The sequence below is a fragment of the Mercenaria mercenaria genome, chromosome 14 (genome assembly GCF_021730395.1).
Source record: "Mercenaria mercenaria strain notata chromosome 14, MADL_Memer_1, whole genome shotgun sequence".
NCBI classification, from domain to species: domain Eukaryota; kingdom Metazoa; phylum Mollusca; class Bivalvia; order Venerida; family Veneridae; genus Mercenaria; species Mercenaria mercenaria.
This window is the reverse complement of record NC_069374.1, coordinates 18,357,719-18,380,412: the sequence shown is the minus strand read 5'-3', so window position 1 is coordinate 18,380,412 and position 22,694 is coordinate 18,357,719. Positions and strand designations below refer to the sequence as shown.

The 22,694-nt window shown below is 33.0% G+C and overlaps 1 protein-coding gene across 1 annotated transcript; it reads left to right on the top strand.

Moving 5' to 3' along the window:
* Positions 1–945: 945 nt before the first annotated feature.
* Positions 946–21,598, top strand: LOC123528035 (ornithine decarboxylase 1-like). The gene is made up of 10 exons (XM_053522526.1): positions 946–1,009; positions 1,943–1,945; positions 2,760–2,836; positions 3,327–3,499; positions 4,208–4,345; positions 5,322–5,487; positions 6,551–6,716; positions 8,937–9,076; positions 9,944–10,155; positions 20,919–21,598. The coding sequence occupies exons 1-10, from the start codon at positions 946–948 to the stop codon at positions 20,965–20,967; spliced, it is 1,188 nt and encodes a 395-aa protein (XP_053378501.1). The 3' UTR covers positions 20,968–21,598.
* The last annotated feature ends 1,096 nt before the right edge of the window (positions 21,599–22,694 follow it).

Below are 22,694 nucleotides of genomic sequence, written 5' to 3'. Positions count from 1 at the left end.
AAACCACTTATATATATGAGTGTTTCCTATACATGTTGCAAGGATGAAACAATCGCTATAAATTTGGAGGTATTAAGAATCATCAGTTCACAGTCGAATGTCGTATATATATATCTCTCTCTTAATAAGTGTAGATTTGTAGCCTGGTCCCGGCGATAAGCTTGAACGAATGGTGGTATTGGAATTATCCGAGTTCGAACGAAGTTTGACTGATATGAAACAGAATTATGATTATGCTTTAACCAACAAAACTGCATTTGAAGTCCGTTTCAAATTGAAGAGTCAAAATTGACTAAATTTAACTTCAGTACGTATTCAGAATTGTAATGGCCATGAGCCCGATTAGGCCAGGAGTCATAAATGCGTCAGACCTTGATAGGTCCAGTTTTTACAATGAGAGTTCTTGCAATGGTTTTAATTGCAATTAACTTTTCTTCCATTGTATCTTGGTCCAAATGATGGAATTCATCTTGATGCTGGCTATTGAATAGCATTGAAAATATTACAAATTAGAACTCTCTATGGTATCAAGTTATATTCTTAAAAATCCAAAATTCTAAAAATTAGAAAATATGAAGGCCTTAAATTTGTTTCCATTTATTATACGTGTACTTCGAGTGTCTTCTGACTGATGCATATATACAGGGTGCTGATTTACCTGAAAAGAATATAACTATATCTATTTCTTGCATTACTTCGGTAGCATGCATTTCCACTACCGTCCATGAACAGGCTCAATCAAACCGAGCCTGCAACATTTTCGTTTTTGTCGTGTTGAGTGACCTGTGAAGTTTCCACTTTTCTCTATTTCTAGAAATCATCATTTCATATAACACTTATGTAAATCTATATTTAGTATACTGAGAATTATTATTCTAGATTTATAAAGCGCTCTTTAAATGATAAACACGTTGAAACGCACATTACATGTCAAGGCAGGCACAGATGACGCCAATTCATATTCTTCCGGTACAGATGCAGAAAGATCTACTAAAGGAACTGAGCGATAGTAGGCCAACAGAGAACAGAGAAAGAAATTATTAATTTTTTATTGGCTTTTGTTGGCACCGACACAATTTAGGCTAAATAATGATTTTCTAGCTTTGATGGTGAAGGAAAATCCGAGATGACCCTCCGTGCATTATTTCATCATTGGCGGGCACTTTGAGAGTCTTTTAAACAGTGTGAGTTCACGGATTACTATGTTGTTAAAAAATAGACATAACCCCGATATTTGCAATATTTCAATATTTTCAGGAAAACGCACTTATAACTTTTAACCTAAGAACGTTTGATATGTATTTACCTAATCCCAATACAAAGCGCCTCATTTAACTTAAAATAACATAAAGCTCCGAACCTTTAATACTGGAAGTATGATAGTATGAAGTATTTCATTTCTGTAAGGAATTAGGAAAAATAAAGCTTCTGAGTTATGCTTTGAATATACTAAATGCAGTTTGATTTTAATGGCTTATGAAGAATGCAAGAAGATGAGGTATTATTTACAGTAGCTTCACATATTTGTATTTCTAATGAATTATGACTGTGCAATATTTAATGCAAATCTTCTCCATTGAAATTCAATAATTCTAATATTCAGATAATTCAATTGGCAAAAAATGTTTATTAGAATTAAATCTTATGTTAAAAATAACCCCATCTTGGTTGTGCAAGTAAAATAGGAAAATCAGATTTTAAAAGAACCTCCAGTGAAAATCAAACATGTATTAAGCACTCAGAAAGCACAAATATGTGTACGAAGAAACCAATGACTAGCCAAAAATCGGATTATCCACTTTTAAAATATATTTTTCAGATATTTTTAGATAAAATTACCAACTTTTGTATGTGGATACCCTGAATGACCTGAACATGTAGTTCTATAATATTTTTTAAGGCTTGTGTGTAGGTAAAAGTGATTCTACATTGTACATTACAGAAGGTATGTTTACATGTACATATATAACTGTGAGTTCACGGTTTACTATGGTGTTAAAAAATAGACATAACCTCGATATCTCTAAATTATATAAAAATCATAAACATTGTCCCACCAAAATTATCTCTCTTTCGTTTTCGAAAATGACGACCTCCAAGCTATACAATCAGTGACCTTAAAGGTGATTATAATATACTGCAAGCTTCGGTTTGCGTAATTTCTGTACTTGCATATTATTGTAAATGCATGAAACAGATAACGTGTAAAGGTTCTTTGAACATGGTGAGGTACTGATATTGATTAAATGTCCGGAAGTGTAGCTTCTTTATATGTCACTAAACCAAAACACAGAGGATGTGGTCATTAGTTGATACCTTTTGAAGAAATATATACAAGCTTTATAACATTTCATTTTTAGATACTTTTTGAAGAAAGATTTATAAACTTTATAACATTTCTTTTTTAGAAAACACAATATTTTAATATAATTACTTAAGACCTATTAACTGTGTCGGCGTGACGTTTAATCTTACTAAAGCAAAATTAAAGATAGATGAGACATCGTGCATTGCAAGGTATATAGCGTAGGGGAGTTGGGAAAATGGAAAATGAATATTCAACAGAGGAAGCAACGCTCCGAAAATCGCAGCCTTCCCAGATCACAAACCACAGCAGGATATGCATGAACGCACACAAGACCGAAACACACACAAACGCACACACAACATGCTCAAACATCAAACATGCACAAACACACGTCTGTAAGACGTATTCTGGTTTTGAGCGATTGTACATGTACATACCATTTGTGCTTCAGCTGTGAAATGTAATCGTGATGAAGTATTGCTGCAAGTTCTGTCAGACATGGGGGCTTCGTTTGATTGCGCAAGCAAGGTAATTATTTAGCAATGTAAATATATGTATGCATCAACTTTAAGTGCTGTTCGATTGCCATGACAATATTTTTGAAGCGGATACACAAAATGCAAAAAGAACATTTGTTAAGTATGTTCTATGGTGCTATTTATATTTTTGAAAAGGTTGCAAATAAAATGCATTGACTTCTTCAAGATTAACTTACCAATGCCATTTTAGTCGGGAAGCAATCAAATGGCTCATAAAAGTCTAGTAATGAAAAAAATAATAAAAAAAGTTAAATCACCTAAAGCATGTGGAATCGAAAATAAGCCAGGGCAAGGCTGGTAACCAAGTAGATGAACGACAGCCATGAAATCATACTGTCTCACATACAAATGTAAATATCAGAACTGGTGTGATTACGAAAACAGAACTTATACAGTGTCTTTATCAGGAAGTTATATTTTATTTGTATTCCAAAATTCTTCATTGTGATGTATTCGTAAATATGCCTTAAATATTTTAGAAAGAAATTGAAGCCGTCTTACATCTTGGTGTATCTCCTACCCGTATCGTGTATGCTCACCCATGTAAACCTGTTTCGAGTTTGATTTTTGCGAAAAGCCGGGATGTATCCTTGGTGACTTTCGACAATGTAAATGAACTTAAGAAAGTGAAAGAGACTTATCCTTCAGCTAGGTATTCTTATTTTCTTATACCTTGTTACACACAAAATTATGTGTACATTATCTATAAGGAATATTGAAGTATTACTGTACTACTACTATGTTTATATTAGACCTTGTAGGAATGTCTTGCTTGTACAAAAACATGTATGTCTAAATAACAGTGGTCTGCTTGAAATAGACTGAAAAGAGTTGCTGGCTAGGCGTCCATTTACATTTGTTTTAGAAGAATATTTGGAACTTGTATGGCTAAGTTTTGTGAATAAAATAAATTAATATAAATCTTTCACACAATACGCCAGAAAGAAGAATGAAGTCTTACACGTTCGCGTATAATTATGAGATCACAACTTGTAGCATTTTAAGCAGATTCCAACTTCAGACGAAAATCATCCAGACATATATTTGCATGATTTATCATTTTTTTAAGATGTAGCGACTATTTGATATCAGAAATATTACACATTAAAATTGTTTACGAGTACAAGAGATTCAGTTCACAGCATCTTTGATGAAGAAACGTTGTGAGTGAGTGAGTGAGTTGGGTTTTACGGCGAATCGACACAAAATGGTCATATATCGCCGAGAAGAAACGTTGTTACAAAACTCAGAATTCCAGGACATTTGACCGGAATTCTGTCTGGTATTTCATTGTCAATTTTATAATCGTGCTCTCCTGTAGGGAAGCTCCAGTGTACACATTGCTTCATTTACATATTAGGTTACTGTTACGATTACTACCAGAGAAAGAATTCAATGCGAGATTACAGTTTAGCGGCAGATATGGTTGCTCTTCCACAGAGGTTAGACACATACTTCAGACGGCGAAAGATCTTGATCTTAACATTGTAGGAGTATGGTAATTAAAGATTATAAATTAAAATGTAAACTTAATCATTTCTTCATTTAATGGAACTGCTATATTTGCTCGCTTAAAAAGTGCTTCAGTTAGATATTGTCTTCATATTCAAACCTCGAATGAATAAGCGGATATCTTTGTTTGATTAAAGGTATTTCATTATACTTAGAATAATGATCTTAGAGGATAAACCTTTAAAGAGACTAAACCAAACACTGTGATTTGTAATTTTTTTAAATAATTTATCACCGAAAGACAAAATGCCGCCACTGTTTCATATATTTATATGAAACTTAATCGTTGACATTGACACTATCAAACCAAAATTGTGCATGCGCAAATCATGCTTCCGTCACTAACAATCATTACAGCACACACGTATAAGCACCGCACAGTGTTATGGCGTTTTGAAATGTAAACAACAAAACAATAATATAAAATTAAGCAATGCACTACGATTACGATGCAGTCCGTGATTCCTCATTGGCTGGATGGTTACGGTTTTCGAATTTTAATCTTCAATTTATTTAATTTCAAAGAAGACAAAACGAGTCACTATTAACACGTAGTTATATAATTAGAACATCAAATATGCGACATAAAGATGAATATAGGAAAAGTTATATGTTTTAAAATCTCACACCATGATGTGTGTGTTAGTCGCTTTAAAAAATTATTTTTTATATATATATAAGCAAAAATGACATTGCATAGCAATTACACATTTATTGAAGCCATATTGTATTATTTGCCCTGATGAGTATAAACGAAACCGGTAGGCAAATATAATGTAACACATGTAATGTTGTTTATTTTTTCTTTATATATATATATATATATATATATATATATATGTATATATATATATGGGGGAGATAGCATGTGGCAAATGTCTTAACCTGTATTCATGATGATTGCCAAAACCATTATATTAACTTGTGTAACTAGACTATTACCCTGTTCGATAATACTTCAGCTTTCATGTTGGAAGTGACATACAAGAACCCAGAGCTTATGTTCCCATTTTGCAACAATCCAGATCCGTTTTTGACATTGCACGTAGGATGGGATTTAACATGAATATACTAGATATTGGCGGGGGATTTCCTGGTGAACAAAACACCTTTGAACGATTTAAAGAGGTCAGTGAGAGTTTATTTTAATTTCCAACCTAATGCGAATACGTGATTACTATTATATCAAGACCAAAGTAAATGTAAGTTTGCCAACATATATAACATGCATAATTTCTAACAATCGTTTTGTATTATTAATAGTTATATATACTTTGCAAATTGAACTTGCACTATAATTGACCAATACAATGTGTTCACAATCTATTGAAACAGTTTAGATCATATACATACTTAGTTATCACTTGTAACATTAAGCAGAACGCCGGACACTTCAAGTTATATTTTTCGGCTGTTTTAACCAATTAAACTTCAATGATAATCATCATTATATTAAATTTTAAACATTGTTTTGTACATTTCGGCAATATACTTTGGGGACTATCCAATTGAAAGTATCATATTAGACAAGCCGATAGGCGTTCACAGAAACCAGTGCTCTATGCGTTTATCAGATTATAAACTTCATGCGGATATCAATGGCTTTCTTCCTTTAATTATATAAAAGATGACATGACGTGTCGTCCAAAATGAAAAATATCATACCCAATATAGACATATATTTCAAGTTCATGTGGTACACGTACGTATAGCATGGAAAAATAGTATGTTTCGAAAAAGATAGATTATTAAGAAGTATTTTCATGTATTTATTTTAAAGGTATATGGTTGTTTTTACTGCGGTTAAATACCTCTTTATCTTCGCCAGAATTTGGATATGTAATATATAATTGTACTTTGAATACTCACTTCAATACCCTTAAAAGACAGAATGCATTAATATGAATAAAGTATTCATCTATTTCTTTGGCATTATAAAATGAAAATTTTAATTCGCCGCAACAACATCCTGCTTATGTACTTGTTATCCTGTATGTGAATGAACATAGAACATTTAAAAATTGCAAAAAGACAGTACTCTATTACTCCAAGCGAAAATGACAGAAAAAGAGTACAGTGCAATAAACATGGTAAAGAATTTTTTGTTTTGATACTGATTTGCAAACATACTTCCTACGTTATTTTAGATATGTGTAAAATAGATAAAACGATAATTATTCTTTTTGTGCAGATCACTGAGGTCATTAACGAAACCTTGCTCGATTTATTCCCGCCGGAGGACAACGTTGAGATAATTGCTGAGCCCGGCCGATATATAGCAGCTTCTGCTTTTACAGTAGTTGCCAGTATCGTGAGCAAAAGATGCTATCAAAGCAGTGCTAATGTTAATGGAGAAGGTATTCCGTTTACATACAATATACATTTCGTGATAATGATAAAATTTGTTTTATTTTTTTTAACAAAGTTTAAATAAATGTGCGTTTACACGTGAAATTATTGAAATCAGCTTCACAGTTGGACTCATCGTTTATAATGGGTACCTATCACACGAGTTTGATAATAAGATCGCAAAGGAGTAAACTTGAAATAAATTAATGTTAATTTTTATATTTTGGCATGATTTTCCATTGACTCCGCTACTAAAACTCCCCGGCCAGTCCAACCACACGCACCTATATATAAGTAAAGCATAATGTTCTTAAGTATAATCATGGTACAAAATATCTTCCTTGTAGATTGAGTTCCTACTAGATATTTCTCAAACAGCTGGATGCAGATGGCTTAAATGAAAAGATTAATATGTTATTTCTTGCATATTTGTTTTCTTGGAATTTGCATTCATGCAAGGTGTAAATTTTCACAAATTAGAATGATCAGTACATATTTCAATTTGTTTAACCTGGTTGTAAAAAATGTTCTTTAAAATCTCTGGACATGATTTCCACAGAAAAAAACAATCATTTTCACCAACAAAATATATCATGATTAAATATACCTCGTCACTAAGTACCGATTACATTCTAGCTGTTTTATTGCTTATCGAAGCCTGTAAGGTCTTCATCCCTGCATCAATAATATGTCTCAGTCCAAAAATGTAGGTCCAGCTCTCTATATAATAATTAAGACATAATAAGTTCCCAAACGTGGTTAATTGTAGAATGGCCAAAATTTTGAGTCCTTATGCGTAAGAATATATCACGAAGGCCGTAGGCCTGAGTGATATATTGTTTCGTATAATAACGAAAAACTCGCGTTATTCTAAAAAGAACACACTTGGGAACTTATTATTTTGATTCTAACTTGACATTCTAGTATAAACTGTGCTAGAAAAAGTGGTAACTACATTTTACGACCGTGCTACGTACCTTGATCGGATGACGTCATTGCACGCGAGTGGTTTATTGCAGAATAACCCGAGATAGATTTTGCTCTACATGTATGTAGGTTATTTGCTGGTCGTGTTAGAATTTTTGGTAATTTTACATTGATTTTGTAACATTGAATGCTCTTCACAATATCAGTATCAGATGAAACGTCTAGTTAAATCATTGCATCAAGAAAAAATTGTTCATGTCACAAACGTTCTTTTGAAAAGAAAGTACACGATGAAGCTTAGCTTAAGGCACAAGTTTTTATAAAGTCTAACAATAATACTATTAAATATTATATTGCAATTATGTACATAAAATCTATCCAATCTAATTTTGAACCTAAACTTTGGATGAATAATCTGCCATGTCTATCAACACTGTTTAAATATGTCTACTTTGAAAGAATTTGAAAGAATTCAAGAAGCCATGATGGAACTAATGAAATAGATGTTACGTTTTTTTTTTTTGTGTTTTTTGTTGTTATTTTTCAGAATGATAAAGAATAAAGCAAATCATTAATTTGTTTAAAAGTAACCCTTTATATAAGCACTTTTGTTGATTATAATTAGCAATAACAAGCTTTTGTTAATCATCCAAAGCACGGCAAATTGTGTAAATAAAAATATATATCGAGACCGTACATTCTCGGTCATTAACTGCATTGAACTTTGAAGACAGGTAGAACTTTTTACCAGTATCAAACGGTCACTAAAAATAGCGTGCACGGACTGAAACAGAAAAGAAAGCTTAACTAATGGGGAAATGGTAATTCAGGGCCTAACTTGCAAGAAAATCCTGTAAGTTTTGCACGAAGTTCGTTTTATTCTTTCATGTCTGTTATTCAAAAATAAGTAGATCAGACGTCACAGACTGTGAACAAGGCCCAGAATGGCATTTGCATGGACGCCACTATTTTAGACTGAACGTCACTCGATTATGCAGCGTCAGTTTACGGGAACATTACAAAATATTATTGTTTTTTTTATTATTGTTGTTCTTCATTTTACAAAAAAAAATAAAATAAAAAAATAATTAAAAAAAACCAGAAAAGAAAAGAAAGAAACAAAAACATGTCTAGAAGTATTAACCTTCTTTTCTCAGCCATGCCATTCTTTTGACAATTTTACCTACTGTTTAGATAAATAATCGGAGGTTCAAAATTAGTTGAGACAGACTGTGTTCTTCATTCTAGTTCGTTTTTGTCTTATGCATGTAACTAACACGTCTGCGATTGAACTCTTACAGATGAGGTGAACAGACAAGACAGTGCAAAGCCTGAAAGCAAGGTTACGACCTATTCCGTGAATGACAGTGTATTTGGGAACTTTATGTTTGGTTGGTTGTACAAGCCAGGATCTGTGATATATATCCCTAAGGTTGTGAAGGTACGGTCCTTATTTACGTAAGTAGATACAAGGTACGAATAAATAATATTTTACAAGCAAGGCATTTTCAGCAGCATCATATTGGAATGCTTTTAAAATTTCTCTTCCGGCACTTAAGCATTTCAAACTTTATGAATAACGCTACTTAATCTTTCTATGTAAGCAAAAGAATAATTGCCTCCATTCGTTACTTATATACTTGAAATTTTCCAAGACTTTTTCTTTGGCTGGACGTAAATTGATATATTTAAAACTCTTAAATGATATTGATCTACTTTGTAAATATATTTTTTGTAACGTCAATTATTTACTCTTGATAAAGTTGAAAGGGTGGTCTTATTTTTAGAATTTTACAAGTAAGTTTGAAGAAAAGTATTTGCATCTGTGTATTCAAATACATGTACATGTAAATTATAGTTACTCAAAGGCGAAATATTCGTAGGGTGACAACATTTGTTCGCTAACATATGTCGTTCGTTTTATGAAATACATGCATTTTTATTTCTCTTGGAAGATCTGCGATGACACGCCACTTTAACATGTTCGTTGTTCAAAAAGTAAACGTTAACGGCCAATTGACTAATTAGATAATATACAGATTTATAGCCTACCCAAAAAGGCAAAACTGAGTAAAAACAACAATGTTGGAAAGAAAGGAAACGAATCTGTTATTATAACCAAAATAACTGGTTAGGAATGATAATATACCGTTAGTAGTTTTTATAAGTATGACAGCGTAAAATTCATTGCAGAAGGAAATCCGTGTAAATGTTGTTTCAAAAGAGAATCAATCCAAACCATAGTAGAATAAAAAAGGGGGCACTAATAAACCTCACCAGCGGTACTGTCTTAAACATTATATTTCAGGCTACGGGAGATAATGTGGGCCGTGAGAGTACAGTGATTGGATGTACACTAGCCCCTGGAGATATCATAAGCGTGTCAGTAATGTTACCTAACCTTGACGTCGGCGACTGGATTTACTACGAAGATATGGGTGCTTACACTCTCAGTACGGCTACAAGATTTAACGGGTTGGACGTACCTGCTATAACATACCATTGTTTGGAAGAGTTGTGGTTTGTATCTATTTATTCCAATTGAGGTCAAATTGCATGACACACCCTCTGTGCATTTCTTAAGGCACGGATGGGTACCTTGCTTGAAGGCACGGATGAATACCTTGGTAGAGCGTATAATATTCAGTAAGTCTCCCCGCATGCAAGAATTCTACATTCCAAAGCTATGTTTACAAGCCAGATAGATGAGAATCAATTATTTAATTTTTAACCTTCACAATGTCACCTTATTCACCTTATAATACCTTAACGTAGAAATACATTATGAGTGTAATGTATTTTTGACAGAAATAAACAGGTTGACATTTAATTCCGGACCATTAAAATGTAACTCTTTCTGTGTATGTTTTCTATTATTATGTTTTTAAAAAATACTTAACTCATGTGTTTCTTGGTGGTATACATATTTAGGGAAGCTTACTGCAGTTTGTTTATGGATTATGCCTGTAATACATACATTTCTTTGAGTACGCTGCTGTAAAATAATTTTATAGATATATGTTGGACAAGCAAGTTTCACAAAAATATACAAATAGCCATACCTGTAAACCATGTATAAATCTTAATAGATGGATAATACCTGGAAACATTGTTTAACCATTTGCCTGCTGGCGGCAAGTGATTCTGCCTTTGCGACCAGTGCAGACCAAGATCAGCCTGCACATCCGTGCAGTCTGATCATGGTCTGCACTGTTCGCTGTTCAGTCAGTAAATTTTCAGTGAAAACCCCTTCGAATAATAAATGGTAGTGCCCATAACAGAACCAGGATATCTTTGCAAAACCAGGATTTTGGCAAACTTCACTACCATTTCTAAGTGACTTAGAAACTTCTGTTTTAGCTTGGATGGTAATTTAGGGGCCAAGGAGCAATAAATGATATAGTTTTGCATTATTTTTAATTTTCTTATGTACAAAAAATATGATTAAAAAAATTTGTCCAATTGGATTTTTCCAATTTCCAATCGGATATATGGCGTCCGATTGGAATTTTTGAAAATCCAGTCGGACATTTTTCCAATATTTTAGCAGGCTGGATTTTTTTCCGGGCGGAAAACATTAAAATTTTTATAACAAATTTAAAGGCATATTTGTGTTACTTTTGTGTTTTACTGTCTTTTTGTCTGGGTTTGAGATCTATACTATGGTAAATAAAAAAATCCCATTTAAAAAGCTGGAAAAAAATCCGATTGGACATTTTCAGAAAAAAAATCAGATTTATTGTAAATACTTATGAACAGGATCAATGAACACCCTTAAATATAAAAAGTGAATAACGATGTTTTTAGTCAGTTAAAAATAGTTTTTAAAAAAATCGAAATCCAATTGGATTTTTTTCCAATTTTAGGAGTTGGAATTTTTTCCATCTTTTAAAGTTGGAAATTTTTCCAGCTTTAAAAGTTGGAATTTTTTCCAGCTTTAAAAATTGGAAAAATATCCAGCTTAAAAGATGGGACTTTTTTCCAATTTTGAATGACTTGTCATTTTAAAGCTAAAATACTTCTTTTCTTAGCATTTTTGAACTGCATTAATATAAATTTACTGACGGATGAGCCATAAAATACGGTCTATTATTTGATACTTATCTATAAATTATTATGAGTTCCAATGAAATCTGAAGCGTCAATATTTTTCTAATATAATGTTAACGTCCAAATAAATATCATATAGGGCCTGCGACGTCATTTGTGACACCAGTTACATGTATGCCATTGCGTTTAAAAGTTTCTATAAACAGTAATTTGTACCATTCTTATAGAAATAATATATATACTTTTGTAAATGTAACAAAATATTTGTATTGCATCTAGAAATGGGCACTCCATATTTTTTCGGAATAATATACCACCCATTACGTCGCAGAATATCCGAAGCATATTCCCAGCGTATTTTCTCAATTCTTATAGAAATCTAATAACCAATAATTATTCCAAGATAGAGACTAAATATAACTTTCTTCCGTTTTATGCTATAGCACAACAATTGTTTATCATACCGTATAAAGAAATAAATTTTATTGTTGCGCTTCAACATGTGACATTTTTAGCCTGCCGAACGGATTCTGTTGTTTCTATGATAAAAAGAGTGAAACACCAGTTTCAGGACACTAAGTTTTGAGACAAAAATAGTCCAAAATACACTCCTTGTGCGACCTGTACCTTATTATCTGCAAATGACTGGCCTAAGACATATGTATATTTATAAAGCGTGCGATCATATTTGTAACCATGCACTTTTTCCACAAATTTGAGCTAAATCTGGGTGGATGGATGACCGTTTCCATTTTATCTGAGTTCAGGTATCTCAGGTAAGATTTTAGACCCGGCCATCTACATGGAGCTTCAAGCATTAGTTTATTTTACACAGTAATTACTCGTACGCAGTCCTTCATTCTATATAATTATTATTAATAACCATTTGAATATAAATGCCTTTACAGTACATCTACCTATTGTAGTAAAAAAATCGTACTAGACCATAATACGACACAGGCCCCTGTCACTTAACTTAGCGCAGAATTCACACAAAGCAGTAACGCGCATATTCGTCAAATCCTGGCGTAGTATTTACAGAAATATGAGGAAATGGCCTTAATGTCAATCATTATGTAGAATACTACTTAACTTAAATATTTTTAAGAAATTCATCGATTTGTAATTGAATGACAGGTCATGGACATGACCGAATTGTTTGTTTTTATTTTTTTATTCCATTTGGCGCATTTATTTTATCTAGTAGAAACATTAATAAGACGTCAGTATCTACTCGGAAAGCAGGGGTGAAAAGGCTTTTTGCGGTTACGGTTGTATTAATAAAACCCGGCCCGGCCCCAAACCACGGAAATAGCCGATTTCGATTATACGGAAACTACCAGAAACTTACGGATGCAAGGCTAATATAATTACGATATTAATGATATCGTGTCGATATCAAGTTACGTTCTGTCACATATATATTTAGAAGTTAAAGTCATTTGTTTATTTTTATATTCATAGCTTTTTAGTCGTTCTCTTGTAGACCAATAGCCAAAATTTCTAATTTAACTGGCATTTATCAAGGTCAACGATTTTCACCTGCTTGAAAATTATAGGACAGTTCTTATTTATATTTTCCTTTCCCTCTCGCCAGTTTGTGAAAAAGTAGGACGAAAAACACATGCAGGCGACTGTACCGACACAGTAAAGGCCCCTTCGCCGTAGTACAAAACCTAGTGCCACACAGTAGTTTTGAAAGTAGTTCATAATGACGTAACATTAACTAGCCTGTCAAGTTCTGTTGAAAGTGTCCAGACATGTGCCATTTCATGTCTGCCCGTAACACACAATGACATGTCGATTGCCGAGCTCCACTGAGTTTAATTGAAACACCTAACTATCTCGTTATTTTAAGTATTTGCTTGTGTCAAGTGAAATACCTCATTGAACATACGTTGTACTAGGTCTGTAATGATGAAGAAAATTACACATTTGCATTGACTAAGATGACGGTATAACCATTCGTAATTATATTAGCCTTCCGTCCGTAAGTTTCCGGTGGTTTCCGTATAATCGGAATCGGTTATGCCCGTTGTTTGTGCCGGGCCGGGCTGGGTTTTATTAATAAACCCCTTTTTGCTGGTCATAACCTCGGATTCCCCCTATTTCCCTGCTCTTATATAAATAATATTATCACAATTTGGAGTTACGGTTGGGGCAACCGGCTCACAGCATAAGATTAACATGTCTTTCTGTGAAATTAAAACAGAAGAAAACATTTCGTTAATTCATAACGGTTTCTTGAATACGGAAAATATCATAACTGTAAAATATTCTTACCATCGCTGCATTAAATCACACATTGTGCTGCATGTCTATATCTAAAGCTTAACGGACACCTAACCCAAGTATCTCTTAAGTGAAAACAATGTTTGATCAAATGACTCTACAAAACGTCAAAGATGAAACATGTTTTGACCGGTTAATTATATAGTTTTCTATGTAGAGAGTAATTACAATTGGAAAAGCGCGTTTATCTTACAATGAATGACTGAAAAAATACTGTCACTTTATTGACATGCTTCGATTTAAATGTATAGATAAACTTCTTAGTTGTAAATTAACGTATTTCCTATCAATCTTTTTAAAACTGATTTTATTCATGTGTTATATTCGAGACACAAGTATGTGCCCTTGATAAAAAAAAAATATATTATAAATTTATTTTTATCATTTTTTTTTTCTTTAAGTTTCAACACGTTATCGGTAATCAGTGTTTTCACTACATCTTGATGTGACACTGAACATATCTTCCAGGATATAATTTTCCAGAAAATGCTTTCACGTAGAGGTTCACAATTGCTGTCATTTTTTTTCACGTTGTGAAAGTAGTAGCTTAGCTAACTTCCTTTATTTCGGGCCTGAGGAGACGCTGAACACATCGTCGTATTTGCATGAGTAGCTGTTTACGCTACTCTTCATGTCATCACACTACTGTACTTTTCACCGTAATTACGTAAATTCATAAATTTATTCAATAAAAAGTAGAGTTATTTATTCTATTTCCTCTATCATTGCAAGTATATCGTATGCAAAAGACAAGATCTCCGCCAAGCGTGGCAATATACTCCCACAATTATATCGGAGGAAGGGGGCAAATTTTAAAGAAATTAACTGTTGAAACCCAAAGGAGAGTAACAACAAATGAGAGGAAATTCCTCAGAAAGTCCAGAAAAAAATCCTTACCAGGTACATGTAAAAATACACCTAAATTGGAGGTACTATCCATGTTGTACCAAAGAAAAGTGTTCTCTGTTTTCCCTAAGACAAATAATAATCAAAGTACTGAAAGTACAGAAAGGCTGGCTACCAAAAACACTGAATGAAAACTGTGCGAGAAAGATGTTTGCAAAATATTGTTTGCAAAAGATATTATGGGTTTTCCATATCAAACTTAGCCGAGCATAGGGTATTGTTGTGATGAACCATCTTGATTAATTTGTGCATCCAAGTTAAAGTTCAATCGAGAAACCTAGTTTATCGGACGTAAACATGTGTTCAAGAGAGTAAACTATAGTTTACCGGCGTTATCCGGTGTGTTTGCTCGAAAATTTATGTAAGCATTTGATAATCATAGTTTTTCGACCAAGAACGTAATTATTGGATAATCTGATTGCCGAGAACCATTGCTTGAGGACGTGCACCTATGTTAACGACAATGAACTTGGGTTTACGAGCGTGAACCATAGTTTACGAACGTGAACCTAGGCTTACGTTCGAAAAACTTGGTTTCTCGAACAAAACTGTGATTTTTTGGTCATAATCCTATGTTCACGAGTGTGAACATATGTTTACCGTCGTACACCCATGTTCACGGTCATTAATCTAAGTTCTCGATCGTTAACATAGTGTTCACGTTCGTAAACTATGGTTTACATTCGTGAACCCTGGTTTACTCCCGTAAACATAGGTTCACTGTCGTGACCTTAGAATAATGGCCGAAATTCTAAGTTCAATGGAAAAACCTAGTTGAAACCTGGGTTCACGGGCGTGTTTTCGCTCGAAAATATGGGTAAGTATTAGAAAAACCTGTTTTTACGTTCGAAATCCTAGTTTATCTATTGTTAATCCTACTTTTTTACCGTAAGCCTTGGTTCACGTTATTATTGGACAATTTGCGTGCCATAACCGTTTATATATGATTCTAAAGAAGCGATGATTAACATTGAGGGACATAATATCAGATAAAATATAAAGGTAACAAACACAACATCTAGATTTCGATATGCACCCCCCAACCCCCACCCCCACCCCCCCCACCCCCCAACACCCACCCACACACACACACACATGCACGCACACACACACATGCACACACATCATGTATGAATGTATGAACACTGATCAGATGGGGCGATTTTCCTGTCGGTATGAGTTAAATTTTGGGCTCGAACTCCGCTATAAACCGGACTGCAAAATATTTCGAAAACAATTTTTCATCAAATATTGAGTCGAAACTACCACAATAAGTTTGAAAATGAGTGCTCACACTTACATATTTTATTTAAAAAAAAAAAGAAAGTTATCACCGTTCTTCGAATGTTACTGATTGACGCAATTTGAAATATTAGAATAAATATAGGGATCAGCGATATGTAAGCGTCTCGACTAAATCTATCAAAAAAGTCTTATTACACAGCAAAGTCGCCACAAATTATGAGTGCTAACAAGTAAAGACTCTTTAATTCTGTCTTCATTATTTGGTTAGTTATTACTTTTTAATGTTAAATACATTATAATGTTGATTTTCCAGTAAATGCTTTGACCCTTATACTTATACTTATATTAAAATGTTCACCCCTAGATATTATGAATATAGACCTCGGCTGGCGCCTCAGTCAATATTCATATATCTCGCGGTGAACATTTTTCCTATCACCCTCTCAGGAATGCAATATTTATATAATGTTATCTTTCAAGTATTTACCGTTAGAAAAGTAAAACATTATTATGATATGTTTGAGCAAATAGATCTATCGAATCAGGTAAGTTTAACAATCTTTATACAACTCGATGGCAAAACTGATAAACGTGGCGGACTATTTGAATCGCGCATGGAATTTTATTTTGTGTTGTCAGTCTCAGCACCTGTTAAACTTTGTGGAAACTCGATATATGATTATAATAGTCTGGCGAATATCGCCAGCCTAAAAAAACAAAATAAGCTGTTTATAGTAACATAAAAGGAAGTAATGAAAAAAAAATGTAAGTAAACAAAAAATGATCTGTCGAATAAAGATAAGAGAACCTCAATGCAGATCAATATAATCACGTAACAAAGTCATATGAACTTTGATCCCTAAGTGTGACCTTGGCTTTGATACAAGCCATCCAAAACAAGTGCTCTGCACAAACCTTGGTTTCCGGTACGTGTACAGTAAGGAAATTAAAAACAACCTCGCGTTCCTACTTTTTAAAAGCCTTTAATTTGGGTTTAACGTCACACTGACATAACTATAGGTCATATAGCCACTTTCCAGCTATGATGGTGGAGGAATACCCAAGGTGCTCCATCCGTGCATTTTTCCACCGACTTCCCGTAAGCCAGCATGCTGGTTTTCTTGTATGAAGAATTCAACGGCCCGAGTGAGGCTCGAACCTACACCAGTGAGGGGCAAGTGATTCAAATTCAGCGACTTTAACCACCTGGCCAGGGATTTCCCTTATAAAAGTCAGTGAAATGGCAACAAGTGAAGTGGTAATTACTGTTGTTACTGTGAAACCGATAACAGAGCAGTCTGACTAGCGCGCCTTAGTCATAGTGGCTACGGGTAGCTGAAACCAGATTTACAATGTACAAACTTAAATTTAATGCAGACTAGACATTATCAGAAGTCGTTTATGTGATAACTTGTAAAAAGTGTAACATGTAAATTAAATATATACTTGCCAAATATGTTTGAAATCTAAACGTATAAACAGTCATACGTTTCAGCGATTCTTCCTATGATAGTGGTGTGGCAAACATTTCATCAGAACTAATCGCAGTATTGGCAATTTCAGTCTTTTATCAACTGTGTTTGTTTCTAATGTAATTGAAAGACTATGACACGATATCTTCTACAATTTCACCAGTTAAATATCGTGCCTTATACTAGCGATGAAATCAGCAACAAATATATTTACCCTCGCCACCGTGTAATTCCATATGAGCGAACACCAGCGACTAGTACTTGTAATGTTAATATATACCAACCTGTTTACAAATTTTCTGTAGCTTTAATGTTATGATTCTATATCATCGTTTTCTGTTTATATTCTGACTTTAAATTATAATTAATATTTTACGATCAAATATAATTTATATAGGCTCTTATGTTTCTTATTTGAATAATTTATTGCTATTTTATTAGCTCCCTTTATTGTTGTTTCAAGTTTTTCAATGATTTTCGATCGTAGCCTGAAGTCATGTTTTTCTTTTATATTATGACCTTCATACAAATTACACATTTAAACTCTTGAATATGTTTGATTTTACCACTGACAGCTAGAAATTAGCAATCTTTGGGCTACGTATGGATATGCAGCTCGTAAATAAAATACATCGAAAACATTGAAAATGTGTTTTCTTTTGCAATAAATTTGTCATTTTTATCAAATTCTAATCAACATGATCAAGGAAGCCCATTTCCAACTTTGCACTCCTTGATTCAGATATTTTTGTTAGAGAAACAAATTAACGACAAAAAGTATGATCGTCGAGGCGTGTAGCGTGGAGAGTAGATGTACATTAGACTGGCTCCTGTCCCTATGTTTGTTCTTATTATTTTATCTGTTTTCTTCATTACGAGGGAAAGTAACTCCAGCAGGTTGTTTCTACATTGACATTTTTATTGCCCCTGGCTCCAAACATGAAATTCTTTCGCGAATTGCAATAGTGAACAATTTCGATGAATGTAATTTTGAACACTGAATGTTAATGATTACCTTGTTTTTTGTTTTTTTTTTGTTTTGTTTTTTGTTGTTGTTGTTTTATGCGTAGCTACATGCACCAAAATTGAAAAAAAAAGTTTAAAATACGTTTAGATACATTTCTTTTAGATACATTTAGAATCCGATTTGCGAAAATATTGAAAATTGCTAGATTACTGAATCAGTTAAAATGCAAACATAAATGTAACTGTTGATTTTTTACACGACGACAAGACTGTCTAGTTTCGCAGTAGGTGGTAAGATAAGATAGATCTTCGTAGAACACCGACAATCTGTCACCGGAAATTCTACGTGGCTAGAGGCAGTAAAATTATTTTTTTAGTTAGTCCCAGGGCATGTCATGCCGAGAGTATAGAGGGTAGTAAGTTATGCTTGCCTAACCGTTTCATGTTATGATGTATGATGAAACTTCCGCAAAACCAAGTGCATATATCAGTGAAAAGTTGTTTTAGTAATAGCGAGAAAAACGTTTTAGAATTTGTTATTGAAATGTATGGCTTTTCTTAAAAGAATCATATACTTTTATATAACCTGGTGTTTCTCAAGAATGTAAATATGTTAAATGTAAATATAAATTAATACATATCTTAGGTCGCTAGCTAATTAAAGAAGAAAGATAGAGAGATAAATCTCACTCGATCTTTAATTTGCCTATGTATAGTAATTGGGAAAATAATTATGACTTTGTTAAAGTGTCATGTATTAGACGCGTTAATTGATATTGTTCATAGTAATTTGCTATCTAATAATTCAACCTTTAGCCTTCTGGACGTAAATGATTCTACCTTTGCGACCAGTGCAGATCAAGATCTGCCTGCACATCCATGAAGTGTGTTCATGATCTGCACTGTTCGCCTTTCAGTCAGTACCTTTTTATTAAGCACTAGGTTACATAATTTTATGACTTCACTTTTTCGTTGCTAAATGGTCAATTTAATTAATTATTAATCAGGGTGTCAAAGTTTTGTTCTAATCTACCGGTATTATAGTTTGGCTGATATAAAAGAAAAATAACGGATGAGGGTTCTGAAATATGAAATTCTTCATGTTCAAAATTCACTCTTAATATATCAAACTTCTTTTAGCTTATACATGGGTTTTAAATGTATAATGACAACTTTTTAAATGAATCACAGGGCAATAGTTTTGACAAATAACTTGACCTTTTAGTAAGTGTATAGTATTTCATAAATTATAAAAAATACATTACGCTAAAAAGCCCATGAGACGTACATATGCAAAACTTATAGCGGACAATAAACAACAATACGCCTATAAATGTGTATGAATACATTAATTTGTAAATAAGTAACTATAACAGTTTTTGTAAATTACATGGTGATATAGTAGTCGCGACTTGACCGCGATGGTTGACCTTAGGCTGATTATTCATATTGATTATTTCATTAGTATAAATAACGGGTGCTTAGGGTATCCATGTATATTTATATACAGTAAGTTTGTATACAATGCACTCCTTTCAATAATAGGTTGTGCCTCATTATGTATTATAATACAGAGGTCAACCATCGGGGTGAAGTTGCGTCCACTATATCAAACAAAAACACAACAATGTAAAGCCTACGGTACTTCAAAAGCATTATTTCAAATTCTGAAGTTTCTATACATGCCTACGAACCAGTTGATGGTACCTGCCACATGGTTTGCATGTGTGCTTCTAAATGACACACAAAATATATATCATATGGAATGATGGACCAGTCCATTTTAGAAATTTAGCAGGCTAAGGGTTAATGTGTGACGCTTAAAAGGATTTTTCTTACATAAAACATAAATCAGATACATTTCGTGACGTATACTGGTTTAGAAGATCATTTCAATGTTATTGCATACAAGAATTTCATTTCTTGTACATGCCGCTTGTAAATGTAACACCATTTTGATTAGATATGCATATTTTCATCAACTATGGTGAAAAGAAAGGTTCATCTGTAATTTGGATCTGATGATATAGTTCCTTAGATTTACTGTTTTACGTTGAACATTTCCCAATTTATAAATCTATACTGTAACATATCAGTAAAAGAAAAAATCTATGTGAAGTAACTTCGAACCCACATTTCTGAGCTTGTTTACCATTTAATATGAGGAATAATGTTTGACCATGAAGTACATTCTATTTTACTTTAAAAGAATTCCACTTGAGCCGCAGCTAAGGGGCTTGAGAGTTGTTGCATAGTTCATAACCTATATTTTCCTTGGTTGCTTTTCTATGCTTTCAGAGGATCTTTTTATAGATTTTATTGATCTAATGATGGTCTTTTACTTCATTTTAGGTACCAAGTATATCCGGATAGCAAGATCGAGGAAGACTCAGTCAACTGATTTATACAGTGAATTGTATGATGCTATGCATCGTACACTTAAAGCTTATATCTCTGAGGGATTTAAATGTACTCTTTGTTTCTTTATTTCTCTACAAATCCATCTATTTAGTTTGTTTTTTGAATCTATATGACTGTTTGTTTCATATAAAGTGATCTGGTCTTTTGTTGGTTAAGTTGTAAAATAACATATCTTCTTTATGCACAAAGAAGCGTTAAAAGAAAACAAATTTTCATTTTTAAATTAATGAAGATACACAAGGGGGTAATCTATAATGCTTTTCATTCACATGAACAAAAGCTGAACTGTTTGGTCAACTTTATTTGATTAGCCTAACAGAAAATCGTCAATTTATTTATGAACTTGGATGCATTATAATAATAATACCCACTTAGTATTTAAGATCTGTATCTCTTTTTCTAGTTTTCCTATGAGTATTGAATACTGAGGCATGTATGAAATGCGCGGAGGCCTTTATTCGTATTTTAATCATTTAACCATATATTTCATTTCTAATATATTAAACTGGAATTTGTGAGAAATAATCATAGCCTGTATGTACGGTTTTGTTTCATCATTTACATTGCTTTAAATAAAGTTTTACATGCTTTCTTCGAATTATCAATCTCAAATGGACACATTCTTTCCACATATGGACGTTTTTTTCGAGATGGCTGACGTATTTGCGTCGAACGATTGTCATTAGTTATGTACGTAACGTTGCAAATATACTCCAGAAAGATGGAGGAAAAAAGAAGTTAACAACAACAGTCCATTCGGAAATGGTCATCTTCCTTTGGAGTTAGTAGATTTAACCAGATTTGTGTGAATTTCCTGTATTATGCATTAAATATATTGTGGCCGTTTTGTGTTAGAGTTTATCATATACCAAGAAAAGTAATCCTACAAACGAATTATATACAAACATGATAAAATGCAAATATCACATGTATAAGTTGTTTATAGAGAATAAAGTTATGCTACTTAGTCGGTTGAAAATATTTCAATCTTAGCATAAAAACCAACTGAGCTTTGTAAATAATATCACGTGAACGTGTGTTATTTTTTAAAGATAATTTAGCAATATTTTGTATGTGTACGTAAATATATCTTTTAAACATTATAATTATTATACTAAAATACGCAAATTTACCATATATTTTGTCTTGATAAACTGTCTTATTTAATATAATAAATTGAAAAGTATTAATACTGTCATCATCGCGGAAATGCATTTGATCCTGTTGTAACAGTGCTGGCTTATAACTGCATGATACTTGAATATTCATTTATAGGATGCGTGTAGGATAAGAATGATCCCATTCAATGGAATTGTAATACGCGCTGAAAAAAAACAAAACATTTGTATCTCTTGATGATCTACCTGCTGACAAAATGTATCTATTCCTTGATTATAGTGTTTGCAAGGTTTCCTTCATCTGAATATACATACGCGGACATTTAATGGTTGCATATCATGCATTTTGTTACCATTTCAGGTCTTAATCGAATCACCTGGCACGTATTTATTATTTTTGTACATTCCTGTTAATTTATACTAAGCTTGAGTTTAAGAAGTAGTGCACGTATCATCAACAAGTTTATCACTAACCAATTCGCTGTGCCGTCGAGTATGGTTTTATCTTACAGTTCATTTTACAGTACATTCCTCAAATGAATTATACATATATATACTAATTCACTGTTTACTGTTCCGTTTAGTTTTC

Bases quoted from the DNA above. Each gene is read 5' to 3' on its own strand.
- LOC123528035 (XM_053522526.1), top strand. From the start codon at position 946: ATGACGCCAATTCATATTCTTCCGGTACAGATGCAGAAAGATCTACTA. The intron at 5,488-6,550 runs GTCAGTGAGAGT...CTTTTTGTGCAG, and splicing joins CCTTTGAACGATTTAAAGAG to ATCACTGAGGTCATTAACGA. The intron at 10,156-20,918 runs GTTTGTATCTAT...ACTTCATTTTAG, and splicing joins CATTGTTTGGAAGAGTTGTG to GTACCAAGTATATCCGGATA.